Source organism: Nyctibius grandis, chromosome 10 (genome assembly GCF_013368605.1).
Source record: "Nyctibius grandis isolate bNycGra1 chromosome 10, bNycGra1.pri, whole genome shotgun sequence".
Lineage (NCBI taxonomy): Eukaryota > Metazoa > Chordata > Aves > Nyctibiiformes > Nyctibiidae > Nyctibius > Nyctibius grandis.
This window is the reverse complement of record NC_090667.1, coordinates 25,997,362-26,012,879: the sequence shown is the minus strand read 5'-3', so window position 1 is coordinate 26,012,879 and position 15,518 is coordinate 25,997,362. Positions and strand designations below refer to the sequence as shown.

The following is a 15,518-nucleotide window of genomic DNA, read 5'->3' as shown; positions in this document are numbered from 1 at the left end:
AAATGCTAATACAGTTAATACATCAAATATGAAAGAGGCTTTTAATTCAAAAAAAGAAAAGAAGATTAAAAATATTAGCTTTTTATATAAAAAGCATTTGCAATGATTATAAATTCTATTGAGCTTGCAGAAATCTTGAGCTTTGAGTTTGCAATATCTCTCATTAATGTTTAGCCTCAAGAAAGAGTTTATAATAAAGGGACTTATGCAGAAAACAGATAAATAGAAATGATACAGCCAAGAGGGTTGAAGAGCCCTGGGTATGTTTGTTGTCATTCTACCATGCTGATTTCCATCAGAGGTGCTGAATATGCTAAGAGTTGTATAGAAGATGAAGTGAAATGCAATATACATTGATAACAGCTAAGGCTAGAATGCCAGGAAATTATTTTCTTTTGATTTTCCTCTAAGTTTCTTTTTCTTGTTATTACTTCCTGTGGGATGGAAGAGGTTAGCCCTGATCCTGCAAAGTCAGCTGGTTGGCCTAAACCTGCAGATCTCAGTGGAATGGTAATTGGGAGAAATCTAATGTGCCATAAAATGGAGGTCAGTGTGGGTAAACTAGAGTCCCCTGCTGATTTTAAAAACTGTGAGTATCTCCTGCAGGTTGGAAGGAAATTTTATCTGTGTAGGCACTGTGTGCCTCATGGCTTCATTGTTGGTATCGAGGTCCCTCTGTGCTTGACTGGGACTTTAATGTGGGAGAGAGATAAAAGCAAAACATCTTTGTTTCTAGAGGGCAGGCCGAGCTGAGTGGTTTGCTCTAAGGTGGTAAAGTCAGAAAAAGAAAAAAAAAAAGGACTCCCCCACTTGCAAGCAGAAGAGTGATTTGTACTGGGTGGCGAACACTGTGAAGTATGAAGCTGGGAAGGGAGGAGGCTCAAGACACAGTGAAGAGGGAGGGGCACAGGGTTGAGGTTAGATGGGAAAGGCTGGCATGCTCTTGTCAACAAGTTGTGTTGCATGTGGCATGAGCTCAGCAGGGAACAGAGGAGATGGAGCTGTGATATTTGGGCAAAGTGCAGCACCATTTTAAGCCAAATCCTTCAGTAGGCAGACCTGGGATGATAGGACTTGGAAATGCAGTGTGCATCTAAGTTGAGTTGAGTATTCATCCCTAAATAAAATCTGCTAAAAGCAGTCCTCAAATGAAAAATGAAAATGCACCAAAAGGAAGAGCAATATCAGCACTTTGTTTTCACAGTGTTTGCAATAAATGCTTTCAGTGTTCTGAGGCTGAACTAGGAGAGGGGTTTTTTCTAAATAGATTTTTTTTTTTTGTATAGCCCAGTCAATAAATGCTAGTAACCTTAATCTCTTTCACTAAGTGCCATTATATTTTATCAATTCTTCATGGAAATTAATCACTGAAATATTTAAGTCTTAATTAATTAATTGCACCAGATATTTACAGCCAATGCAGTGTGATGTCTGTTAGAAAAATGACTTAACAGGCTTTCAGTCCTGCCATTGTCCTGGCTTGTCAATGAATTACTTAAGTGTCATTTGTTAAACGAGTTAGGTCAATAAAGTCCTTTAGTTGTTTTTCAGAGAGTGAGCATTATTTCCAGATAATGTATATCTAATTCTCTTTTCACTTTAGTCTATCTGCATTGGCTAGTGTGGGTTATTATTAATTAGCCCTTCATAGCAGATTAGGCAGGAAAGATCATGACGCAGTAATAAGTAAAGGTTCACAGAGACAAAATTCTCTAATTAGGAAGTAAGGCTTAGTGGTGAGCAGTGTCTTCAAATGGATTGCCATCTGTTAAATTAAAGCTGATTTCCTTCATTTGCTTATATAATGTTTCTAAAGAAAGTGGCTCTTTTTATTTATGGAAATTATATATTCCTTTTCATTATTTTTCCCTTAATTGATTCTGCATTCCTGTAATTAGTAAGCAATGAAAACATACAGTGCAGGAGAAGAACCACAGTAATGGACGACATGACCTCGTAGTAATTGCTGTGGAACATGATTCTGCTTTAAGATGTTCCTTTTGATGTGTTTAGATTAAATGAATGTATATTCAGATTCCCATTTCCAGGGGAATAAGCTGCATTGGTTTGTGTCCTTTTATCATACTGGTTACAGCAAACTGGAGTAGGCCTGGATACGTAGCCTGTTGCCTTTTAGGCTAAAAGACAAAGATTCTTGTTTTCACATCCTTTCAAAATGTACCGATTTGGTTTGTGAATGAATGAAAGAATTAATCCAGTGTTATATAAATAAGCATGCTGTATTGGGGGCCAACATAGGCTAGAAAATTCTCATTAGAGAAATTAATCTTTGTGAAAACTTCCCTGATACCCAAGGACATCCTAGAAATCTTGGAGTTTTCTTGGCACCTTTGGAGTCCATAGCTTTGCAGGTTTGTTCCTTTGCACAGGAATTTTAATGAAAGAGAACATACTTAGAAAAAAAAAAACCTCCTTGAACTGAAACTCTGTATTTTCCATCTTTCTCTGATTCCTTTTACAGAAGAAGCTTTTACAGAAGGTCCTGCAGTGAATGTCTGTGGAGGGAAAACAATTAACACTCAGCATTTGATAGACTGCAATGGTAGCTGTATAGACATGCCCTTTGTTCCCAGGGAAGGAAAACGCTGATGTTATTGTCAGTGTCTGCAGTAATGAACTCGGAAGTTTGCATCTAGTGTTTGGTAGCTTCTGTTTGAAGAGTAACATCTGTGGTGGCGCTAGACAAATTGTGAATTACAGTTAAGTCAAAGATTATATCTCCAAGTTCTGCGCCTATTGATTGCCATGTGGAGATATAAAGAAATCTCTTTTCCTCCCCTGGATAATATAGATAATTAGATGTACTGTTAAGAGATATTCAGCTTCTGCTGCAGCATCTGGCAGTTGCCAGTTCCACAGCAAGAGATTGGCCCTGATGGATTACTTGGCCGACTTGGGCTGGTGGTGGTACTTCTGGTACGGAGGGTGGTCACAGGGTGATGCCTTTCAGGGAACTGCTGTTAAGATGGGGTGTGTGGCATACCCTTCAGAAAGGGGGGGAAATGAACTTAGTTAAAGCTTACCTCGTGCTAAAAATTCCCCAAAGCCTCTTCCACTGCATATTCTAGGGTTTCATGTGGGCTTTCCAGGGCAACATAGATATGGTGATTTGTGCATTATGTATTGAGAAATGGATCAATTAGAAACACAGAAACAGTATTAATCAGATGTTCACTTTATTTATGAACATATGTTCTGTGTTATATTTCCACTGGGATATCTAATGAAAGAGTCAGAAAAAAGAGCAGCTCCTAACATACTCCTTATATGTTCTCCCCTCTCTTGTTTTTAGTTAGAAACAAAGTTGTTTCTAGTTTCTTTGAATTTCTTTGTATTGTGGTATTTGGTAAAGTTATAACAGGCAAGGTGGAATATGGATAGAGGAGTACTGCAAGAAAATCTGCAGAGCTCACAAACATTTCCTTCAGTGAAAAGTTTCAAAGTGTCAGAAGGAAAAGAATCAGAAAGTTTCACTTAAAAACTCAATATACACTCCCTGAAGATACCCCCAAGAAGATAAAAGAATCACTGAGGAGAACAAATGCTAGATTGCAATATAAAAATATTCTACTTTTAAGTCATTGCACCACAACAGGATCTTTAAATTGGAACAGTGAAGTTGGGCCTTTTTCAAACTATCAACAATGCATTAATTGCAGAGGTTTTCTTTCTTTCTTTCTTTGTGTGTTAAGATTTGGTGGGGGAAAAATGCAGAGACCTGATATGGAGCAGTGGAAACACTGAAAGGGAAATAGAAGGCCTTTCTACTGCCAGTAGAAATAATGCATGAAAATATTAGTATAGTTAATACCTTCTTTAACACTTTTTTCAAAATTCCAAACATCCTTTGCCTTTGAAACAGGCAAGTGGACCATAGAGAGAGAAATATACTGTAATTTTCTTCTAATAGCCTCAAATTCTTCCTGAAAATGAAACAGAAGCAACTCAGCAATTTTAGTGCCAGATGGATGAAAAAAAATTGCCTATTAAGCTTTCTTTGTTAATTAAAAATTGAATACCAAGGCTTAGGTTTACAAATATCTCCAGACAGGTTTGTGTCTTGGGACAGGGTGCTGCTAATGCACTAAATATTGGCCTTGGCTATTGTTTTGTTTGAATGTTAACAAGGTGGTAATCACTGATGTTATACAAGAGTGAAAAAAAGGTACAACAGGACTAGGTAAAACAGCGTTTCAGCATTTATCACAGGGAGCAGTCCTGGAGAGGCAGGGGTCCAGACAAGATGGTCTAAGAGTTCTGTTCTAGGTCTAATGCTTGAGCATGCTGTTTGAAGTCTGTTGCATTTATGTCAATTTAATGATTCTTAAGCTTAGCACCCCAAGCAAGAGGTACACTGAAAGTGCTTGCACATACAGCAAAATTCAATTAGGCTACTGTCTACAGTCCACAGCCTAACACATACTGCAAGGCAAAATCTCTGTTGGATTTGCATGCGCTCATCTGCGTAAAAATGATTTAGGTGAGGCATGGTATGGGCTGCAATGCTTACCTGATGCTCCTCATCTTTCTTTTGTAGGCCCAAAAGTGTTCAAGTCAGAGCTGCCTGTTTGCTGTATCCCAGATAAAAAGGGGAAGCTATTTGATCCAAGGGAGAATTCTTATCATGACACATCGCTTGTTCTGTTTGTCTTATATCTCTTGAAAATCACTTAACAGCTTTTCATTTAAGGGTTTTCTTTTCCATGCAACTACTTACAGTTTCATCTGCTGAGATTTGGCTGCTATGCAGTCTCCTGCACCACGTAGTAGTGAGAGAGCTTGGTTGACAGGAGAGTATCAGGCTTTATGCCACCAAATTTAGTGATAAATGTTAAAATGATATCTGATAAGAATGGCATCAGGCAGTACCAGTTCAGTGCTACCTTTTTTTTTTCTTCTACACAACAGCTGAGTGGAAAGAGATGAGTGGTTTTGCTTTACATTGTGGCTGCTGCCGGGTGATGGCTCTGTTACCACCCAGCAAGGGTAAGAGGGAACTGGCTGCAACAGATTGCCTGTTACCACACTCCTCAAATGGTAGAGAGCAGTGGATTACTGTATTTTTAGAATAAATGAGGATAAAAGCCACACTGTAGTTTTAGAGGGCAAAATCTGGGGTTAAATTCTGCTGTTAAAGGAAATGCGTGGTATTTCCCACTAAGTTATACTGTATAACAAGAATGAGGAATGAACATCTGTCATATGTAAAAAGAAGTAATGCAGAGTTATCCTCTATGCACAGAATAAATATATTCCATAATACAAATTCAGTGGATAAAGATTGATGATATTTCATCTTCTGCCTATCAGAGATTTCTATATGCCTAGCTCATGCGATTTTGCCTGTTTGAAAACGTTGACAGGAATTAATTTTTGACTAAAAAGCATAAGTACATCCGTTTGCTTTACTTAAAAAGCAAACCAAAGTTATTACCAGGCATTATAAGACTTCTGTGTCATAGCAGAAGTCTTATAATCATGCATGCAATTAAGCAAATGTTGTCTTATCTTAAAATAAAGTATTTGACAGCAGAAGAGAATGCGATAGGGAAGTGCAGTCGGTGATGGAGGTAGATCTCTCTCTTGAAACGAAGAACTTTAGTGTTTGATGAAATCGAGATAGATAGGATGGCCAAAATAACAGGCTAAGGGAAGATCTTTACAGGGCTTTGGGGGGATAGGTGTAAGTGGAGGAGATTAAATTTTCCATGGTCTCGGACAATGACATGACCCAACAAGACAAGCAGCGGTCATGGTCTGGTGCAGAAATATATATATATATATATCTGTGTGTCCTCTGCGAGAGCAGGTAACAGCTGGTGTGCATGTGTAGGATTACCAGGGAAAGGGAAGGAGCCATGAAGAAGAAAAGACAGGAAAAATTAAAGTTTTTCTAAAGATGTATTAAGAGAAAGATCGAAAAGTAGAAAGTGACCCAAGAGAAGGCTGACTTGTACTAGCAAAAGAAGGGCAAGATTTCAAGGACAGCAACATAGACTAGGAAGGAGATTTTATTAGGAAAAGATGACTAGAAATACAAGGGTCATGCTTCCTCGTCCAAGAACTCTTCACATTATCATATTTATGTAACAATAAACTCTGTTTATGGCCAGAAGGGCTTGTTAGATATCCTGCTGCTCTGTAGGTTTGCAGAGATCTGATTTTTGCAGATAGCTAAACAGGAATGTGTCCCTGGATGTTGCATTTCTCCCATAGTGTCTTAAAAGCTTTTTGTAGAGAAACTGTTGTGATGCATGTCAGAAAACCAACCACACCAGAATGTTTTCAGCTTTACATAACAAAATACGCTTTTTGTTTTTGCTAAACATAAAAACAGGAAACATAAGCCTGTTAGTAAAAGAAGGAGCAAAAAAGACCATGAATTATTTAAAAATAAAATCATAGCAAAAAACTTATTTGACAACAGAGCTAACTTAATTTGCTAACATACAGAAACAATCCAGTCTTTCACTCTGCTTCCTCTGGATATTGCCTTGCAAAGAGGGTTTTTGGTTTGTTGGGGTTTTTGGGGTTTTTTTGTGTATGGTTTTTTTTAACATTGCCCCTTTTTTTGGGTTGGAATTTTGAAGAAGATTGAGAGATTTAATGCACAAATCTCATTGGGACAAGTCTCTGAAAATCCCTGCACTAATAGATAAGCAATAGTAGGGTCAGAGTTGCACCAGGACAGCCAAACAGCTTTGTATGGGTTGTTTTGTTTGTTTGTTTGTTTTTTTCTGTTTAACTTCTGAATTTTCTGCCCACACTAGCACTGTGGACAGGGTGTGATCAGCTACTGTAACACATGTTAATACACTGCTAGTGGCATGTCTGAATTTGTTTCTTCTCTATCCCATGCCTAACATTGTGAGGTCCCATTACCTGATTCATCTGCCTTCTCATAGAACAGATTTTTCTGATATAGGTAATATTTTAGGTTAGGAATGGCCAACAGAGGTCTAGATGCTGAGCTGGTGCCAAGCAACTATGGGGCAGAATTACTGCATTTGTTTTGCCCTCCAGTCACTCACCAGGAGGAGTCAAACAGCCTGGCATCCGGCGAGCATGGCACTGTCTGCTGCATCCTTGGGAAACAGAAAGAATGAAGTGATGCTCCAGTGAACATTATGTTGCAGTGATGCAGTTGTGCTGTAAACCTCTTCATCTGTCCTGTATTTTAATTATACTGCAGAGCTCCCCAGTGGGGCAGGTAAACAATATATAAAAATTATTCCATCTGTCAGAAAAGAGAGCCACATCTTTGAAAAATACAGTGCTATCATTTAAAACCAGCGTATGAAAACATGGTAAGAAGAATCTGATGGCTAGTTAAAAGGTGGGGAAGTGAGGTGTAAATTAGGTGGGGCATTGTCACTCCAGTTGTAATTTGCCCAGGACGTTGGTGCCAACCTGTCTACTTACAGAGAACAGAGGCCTGGGATCTGATCTGGGATGACCAGGAGTCAGCACTTCAGTCTTCTGGCTTTGGTGAAGGTTTCCTAAGTCTCTCTGCCTTTTTAGCAGTAATTAGTAAGTTTTACATCATTCACCTATTAGAAGTTACTGTGCATATAAATCTCTGGGTGGAGAGTTGGGTAATAAATGAGTCTTTCTGGTTCTGAGAAAGCTGGATGTGACAGATGTTTCACCTCCAGCCACATTGCGATCCAAGGGCCTCTCCCACTCATTTCCAGTTTGTTTTTTTTTAATATCTTCTATCTTATCAGTGCCATATGTAAGCTCTGGGGACGTGTAGCTACCTTTCACCTCTCCTGCCATCCTTTTTAGGGTGAATTAACACTGTTCTGCATGAACAGATGAGCCTAATGAGCCTGAGTCTTTCAGGAGTGGTGAATGTGATTGAGCTGTTCTTCATGCTGTGTTCTTTAATCACTGCAGTCTTCCACATTCAGTCCCCATAAGCAGTAATTGCTCCTTATGCCACTGAGAGAGGCATGAATAAGTAAATGTATTTTTGGCCCTGTCCGGGCAAGCTTGCAGTGTAATAACTGTGTGAGGGATTCCAAGAAATTTGATGTGCATCACATAACTTAAGAATGCTGGAGGAACTGGGCATCTCACAGGGTGAACCTGTGCTGCCGATCTGTGACTATGGCAGCATGTAATCCATGCAACCCCTAAAACCTAGTAGCTTCTACTTGAGGATTCAGTGTAAAAGCATTTAAGATGTGATGGATTGTACGACTGCCATATAAGATCATTCAGGGCAGTGTCTATGAAAGGGTGACCGTAGTCAAAGCGCTCTGTACTCCAGGGGCCAGGCTGGGGTGTTTGGCTTTTTGCAGCAATCCCATTGACCAGATTTCTATTCTTGGACTTGACAGTGGCTTGCTCCTTGTCCTCAATAAGTCAGTGGTTAGCAGTGTGACTGTGGGCAAACCATTTCACCTTGTTATTTCCTCTCCCACCCTTTGTCTGCCTTGTCTGTTTAGGCTGTAAATAAATTTCTTCAGGACAGCGACTTGTCTCTTAGGATGTATTTGTTCAGCAAGTACAAATAAGATCAAGGCCCCACGGCTGGGGTTTCGATGTGCTCCCACAACATGAATAATAAATAATAGCAGAGATAAACTGATTGTGTTAGTACCATTTATGTGTGGAGGTATTATTGAATGGGACAACAAAGGAATAAAATGGGAACATTCCTGAGCATTGCAGTAGAAAATTCTGATTTCAAAATAACTTTTTTTGGATTTATGGAGCAGATGTCTGTATGCAATTGATGCAAAGATTACTTTTCACACTGCATTTGTGTGGTAACAGCAGTGCCTTTAATCTCATACATGGAAATTCTGTTGTTACTATTTTAGCAAGAGTAAAAAAATAACAAATGCTACTCTTCTTGAGATGAACACAAAAGGACTCCTCACCATCCAGGAGGATTTGATGGTAGTCGAGATTTAAACCTTTGAGCATTGTGAGTGCTATCTGCTTCCACAGAAAGACTGCCTCATTTCCCTCTGGGACTTCTGATCCCAGCCACACACTCTTTGAAACTATGCATGGCTGGATGTTAATGTTGCTATGTATAGGCTTTGAAGTGATTGAACTCCCACAAGAACTTAGATTTTAATCATTGCTTTGATCTGTGGCTGTGCTACAGAATCCGTTACAAATGTGTCTTGAATCTGTAAACCTAAAATTGTGCAGGACTACTATGTGTCACCTATTTCAGAAATGGTGCAAATGATGGTATTAGTGAATCAAAGTCAAATCTGACGGGAAATGTATGGAAAGTTACTAGAGGCTCTTAAATAATCTCGAATCTATTTGTTCTGTACTGGTTTCTTAAGCTAGAAATAAGAAAACTCTAAAGACATCGTCAACTTTCTTTGTGTTTACTTCCAAATTAAGAGAGAAAAATATAAGTTCCTCATAGGACAACTGTCAAAACATTGATATTGTTGCATATATTTATTTTTTATAAAATAATGAAATTTTTTTGAGTGTTTATCATCAGCCTGTGTCCACTTGGCTGAATTCTGCAATTAAGCTTCTAGCAGTAACTGCACAAACTGAATTAGTTCGGTACTGATTATTTCCTTAAAAGCTGCCATAGAGTTTGTTCTTGCCTCCACAGAAGGAACTGCCAAAGACCCATCTGATGACTTTAAGGAAGTCGGTATTTTACTATTTTCTTCTTCCACTACGGCTGATGAGCCAAGTGAGAATTTCATATCTCATCAGCCACAGAAGTAAAGAGGGAAGGATTATGTGCTCAAGGTATTGCTATCTATATAAATAAAGCCAGGACAAATACATATTTTCACAAAACTTTCCTTAGTTATAGTAAGCATGGGGATTACTTAGAACTACAGCAGGAAGAAATATTTAAAACAGACTTTTCAAATTAATTCTTTCATTGGAAAATTCAATTATTTGTTGTTACTGAGCATATTTGTGTTGCAAATAAAAAGATCATTATTGCATGAAGGAACTTTCGTGTCTATAGTGGAAACAAGGTGGAAAAACATGAAGGACATGCTCAGCAATGTGGTAATGCTATTTGTGTTTTGGAGGTTCCTTGAGGCATAGACCAGAAACCATTCTGGATGGTAGACAAGCATGCAGTTTACTATTTTAAAGAGGGTTGTTTCTTCCTTCACAGAGTTTGTGATCAAAAGCCATCAAATGGATAGAGATGTTAGATTTTAACTCTTCTGTAAACATTTTGATGTATCAGTGGGGTGAAACAGATAAGTGAGGGAGAACAGAAATAGGATACTGGATGGACTTGTGTCTGCCTAACACACCTGACTTATACTTTAGAGAAGTTGGCTGCTGTGTGAAATCAATAGCAGAGTCCCGAATGGCTGTAAACGAGACACTTGGTTCATTGCTTCTTTTCAAGATGGGAACTCTGATGTGATATCTGCATTTTCTTGTGCTGATTTGTCTGAATCAAGTTGTTTTTTGAGGGAGGGAAATAAGATTGTTGGGCAGTCAGATCATCCATGGTGTGAGCATAGCCCTCTACTGTGAGAAGTCCTTTCTGTCTTGTTTAAAACTAAACCCTGAAGTTAAAAGAGAAAGGAACAACTGGCCTCAGTGTACTCTAAGAACACCAGAATAAATCCTGACTAATTCTGTTGCTTTAGTGGATTTATTCTTAATTTTCACTACTGCACCCAAGAGGCAAGACCAAATTTTGGGCCAGTCACTTAGGATTTCAGTTGAAATACTGGCCACAGCAAAAAGGATAGAATGAATATTTCAACTGGCATCAAATAATCCTCCTTATTTTATAATACAGATTACAGTTCTTTTGTCTTCATTTTAGTAGATTTGGCATTCCTTTAGTTACAGTTTTCATGTTTTATTTTGGTAAACCCCAGTTTAATGTTAGCCATATCATTCTTGTTGCTCGAGTGAAGGGAAGACAATTTTAAGCATATTCACTCATCTGATTTTGAAGAGAACCTAGCGTTGCTGTTCTTTAGCTGAGTCTCTCTACTCCAAAAAAGGGGAGAAACAGAAATAACATATCATGATATGACAGAATATTTAACTTTGGGAGATGTCTCCTCTCAGCTGTGACATTATCTGTCGCTATATGCCTTATAGTGTTCATTTCTTTACTCAATATGTTAATCACTGATGTTTTTTTTAGTCTTCATCACTAAGTGACTTTAAAATGAATGTTTCACTCTCTATTATAATACTAGAAAAAGTAATAAATGGAAACCTGATCATTATTAAAATTTCTGCTAGCATCTTCAAATACAACTTTCTTTATTATTAAATAAATTATTAATATTATTATATTAATATTGCAGCAGCATTTGAAATCACTGTATGTGCTGTACAGACACAGCCTCAATTCTTTGAATGCTCCAATCTATATCGGGAAGTACTTTGATAAAATACTTAACTATACTTAGTGTTAGAATTGAGCTTAAACAGATGAAGGAGGCATTGTTATCTTGCTTTATGGAGGAACACTGGGAGAGAAGTGACATGCTGAGATTTAAAGATGGAGCCTGAGGCAGAACTTAAAATAAATTGATATCTCAAAGTCCTGGTCCGGTGCTATACACTGCACGTATTTTCATCCTTTCCAGATTCACTGCCTCTTTCACTTTGAAAAACCAATTAGAGAAGACAAAATAAGTCGCTAAGACCTGTCACGTGAGCTTCTGCAGTACTGACTTCAAGTGTCTTCTGGTGACTGAGAGCCTCCTAACTGAGGACACTGGATAACTGTAGGAGTGGGAATAGATCTTGATACCTATCCCTCTTCATCATGTCAGAAAGTCTCTTGTTGCCCCCAGGTAGACCCTTGTGCATCTGTGCAATTGCAACCAGAGAGTGGGGTTTCCTGGGGAGGTGGTGCAGTTCCAAGCTGTGCTCACTTTTCATCTCTAGAAATTGGAGTCCTGAAGCAGCACCGCCGAGTGCGGAATTTCCTTTGTGCTGCTGCCCCTATTGTAAACACAGCAGGGGAATGATCTTGGCTGTTGTTAGTACTCACATCATTTTGCTCTTTTCCACAGACCCATAGGGAAGAACGTAGGGCTTATCTTTGGAAGGTGAAAGGTTCACTATTCTCATTAGAGAGTAAAAAAGAAAAAGAATACAACTTTAGCTACTTTGGTTTGAATGTTTTTCAAAAAAATGTTATACCTAACAGGAAACTGTCAGTAGAAATAAGATTTCAGAGGGCCTTTATCTTCCATAATTTAGTTTTATTGTATTTGTAGACTTGAAAGTGGATCCTGGCTGCTGAGGATTGAAAGGCATTGCCCTAAACTTCAGATAGTGCACCCAAAAAGCAATATAGTTTAAAGGTTAGGATTTCTTCTCAATTTCAAGGTTTCTTTGTATCTTTACCCTAGCATGATTGTGTTTCCCAGCTGACAGTGTTTACTCCCTAAATATTCTACTCCTGTGAAAGTCATCTGGCCTTTCACAGATTTAGGTCTGATGGACTTGATAAACAAACTCTGTTGAACATGAAAGAGAGAAGAGAGGCTCCTTAAAAAAAAAAAAAACAACAAAACCAAAACAGACTTTTGTGTCCCAGTTGTTCCTGTGTTGCACTCAGCATTACAGCTGATCCAGGCAGTGTGCACAAAATTGCAGGATCTCTGCAAAAATGTGGAAAACAGCAAGTATCAGGAGGTGTCTCGAAACATTAAAAAAAAAAAAAGTATATTGCTCATTTGGGCTGCAGTTTGGTAAAATCTCTCTACCTTTGCTCTGAAATATAACTAGGCTCATGGGACAGCATGCTGGACACCAAAAGGTTGCTACCAAGTGTTCAGATGTGAGCTGATCCTTTAAAGTAAGAATTCAGCTGTGCATTAGGGACTGAATTTGTTCATTTGTCATAGAGGAGGTAGCAGTTGTGTTGCAATTTCGCATCCTGTACTTAATAATGCCTAAACAGTTACTCACACTTGTATTCAGTCAAATACAATCAATAGACATCTGTTTGTACATGAATGACTGTACACTGGTACCTGTTTACTACTAATTAAGCTTCATTAGTGATTAGTTTGTCTTCAGAAGGGGAAAAAACCCTCCATAATTAAGGGCTAGCATATTATGTGGTCCCATATTTTCCCTTTTGAGAACTTGCAGTCTAACAGGACCATTAGTCTGCAGTACATTTGTCTGTATTTAAGTGTAACTACATTTCCTTGAAAAGACCATCTGTTCATAAAGACCATCTTTTTCATGCTCCCTGCAGTAAACTTTAGAGAGTGGTAGAATTAGCAAAGGACTGTATTTAAATGAAAATATATGTGGATTGAGAGTAGGTAAAGCTGTTCTGTACACATTAGAATGGTTCTGTGCTGGAAAGATTGTAATTATCTTCCCCCTGTACTTTTACAGAATTTTTTATCTGCACTGAATTCTGCCACCTTTGACTAATTTTGTTCTTTCTACCTACACCTGAATGGAATGTACCAAGTGGCAAATTACTTGAGCAGTGATTGTGGTGAAGCTGTTTTTACTTTGTAGAAAATGAAGCACGCACTTACATTTTCACTTTGCTTGAATTGATCATAAATAGTCACATTACCAACCTGCAGTGTAAAGGTCTGGATTCCACCCTACCACAGTAACACTGAGTGCTGCTTTATTCTACAAATTGTCGTATTGTAGAGTTAGCTACTATTCAGTTTTAGGGTGGCCTGGATGAACAGCAGGTTGGTCTCCTTTAAATAAACAATGTTGTTCAATTTAATACTATGCATAAACTGAAAGAGTAGACTGAACTGAATGTCAGCAAGACAGAAACTCCACCACCATAAAGATATCCGTGAAAGAATGTGAAATGCCCCCAGTGAGATTGGCAGTACAAAAAAATGCATTGGTGATGTTTTCATATTACACAAAACATTAAATATTCCTGCTGCTTCAATATAGATTATGCAAATACAGCCCTTCATGACCTGCGCAGATATAACCATGGCAATAGAGAGCGAAAAAGATAACATTCTTATCCAGAATTCAGACAAGAGGATAAATGTTAACTCCATGCAAGAGTTAACATAAACATTTTTTGTTTGATGGTTTATTTCTTATACTAACTAAAGCATGTACACTGGGCTCTCTTCGAAACCTAAGCAAAACACAGAATAATTGCAACGAGAAATAATGAACTGAGCAATGCTGAAGTACTTAGAATGTGATTAATTTTTTTCCCCCAAAGATGAAGGGAAGATTACAAAGGAAATTCTTGTCATTAGCTAATAGCTTCTTCTGAAGCAGTAAAATCGGTGTAACCAACGGTAAGAGAATCCTCTGGCCATTAGCTCTATTGAATTGTCTCACAGAAGTAAATCACTGTGTATCAGACATAAACAAGTCACTGGTGTGTGGAGCGCCTAAGTGACAGCTCTGTACTGTGGGAGGTATCAAACCTTCAATATCAATATGACCTACTGTATACTCTTATCAGAAGCATATGCATCTCTTCTATGGCAAGATACCCCTGTATGTCAGACAGACTGCCAAACAATTTTATTTGTTCTCCATGTACTATTCTCTAGAGGAGCCTCACATAGTAGAGGAGTTATGCATAAATGCAAAAAGAGTTTCCATTTTATTAGGAATTATTTCTTCCAACAAAATATGCAGAGTTAATGAAAAAAAGACCGCGGACAACTTATTCACAACGAGTATATCTCGTTAGATTTTAGATGGATCATGTTTTTACAGGCCCTTTGTATTCACTCTTTTCAGAATATTAATATGGATATGATTTCTGTGCGAAAACAAAAGACATTAGTGTTATGGTGTCTGATCCAAAGCTCTGGTATGATATCCCATGGTCTTCTGTAATTTTTGAACCAGATCCACACTCGCATGATGTTGGCATACCAAAGCACAGTTGATATAAAAGTTTGCTAAAGGCAAACAAGGCCTGTTTAATGCTTCTAAAGCAGGAAGCCACAGTAAGGGTATGTAATGATTTGTCTGATTTTTTCCTTAGCCATTTGTGAAAGATATACTGACAAATAGGCAGCTCTAAGTCACAATCATAGAAGATAATATAAGGCCTTTGGTTTAGACCTGTTCTGTAAGATAGTTGCAAGTGAGCTTTGCCTGAGGTGCAGGTCAGGGGGATGCAAGGCAGCACTGGTGCAAAAGCCCTGAGTGTGCTAGCATCATGGTGAACACAAGCTAATGAATCCAGCAAGCTGGGACACGCACCTTGTAAATGTGGACATGGGGCTCGAATCCGTGCTGGCCTGCATCCTGCCTTCTGGGCACGCAAACAGTGAGTTCCCATCTGTCTTCGAAAGGCTGTGGACAGAACCATAGATGGAGGATGAGGGGTCTTCCAGGGAGAGAGGCTCTGATTTGCCACTTTTATGGTTGGCAGGAGGTATTTTCTCCCTTTTGAATTGGGATAATTTTCAAAGGCTTCTCTTTCTGTAAGTGGGTTGAAAAGCTATACAGTATGGTAATTAAAGTGTGTGTTAATGAGGTGCTATGTTGCTACATATATTAGGCTAGAGAGA

At 38.5% G+C, this 15,518-nt stretch overlaps 1 protein-coding gene across 12 annotated transcripts in view; it reads left to right on the top strand.

The window, feature by feature from the left end:
* The window catches only part of FHIT (fragile histidine triad diadenosine triphosphatase), a 593,823-nt gene that overhangs the window by 467,563 nt on the left and 110,742 nt on the right, over positions 1-15,518 (top strand). For 9 of the 12 annotated variants that reach the window (XM_068409161.1, XM_068409159.1, XM_068409163.1 and 6 more), the window contains one exon: positions 9,623-9,765. The exons of the other annotated variants lie outside the window; for them this stretch is intronic. In XM_068409161.1, the coding sequence (XP_068265262.1) occupies positions 9,623-9,765 (143 nt within the window). The remainder of the gene's footprint in view (positions 1-9,622; positions 9,766-15,518) is intronic. 12 annotated transcript variants of the gene reach the window in all.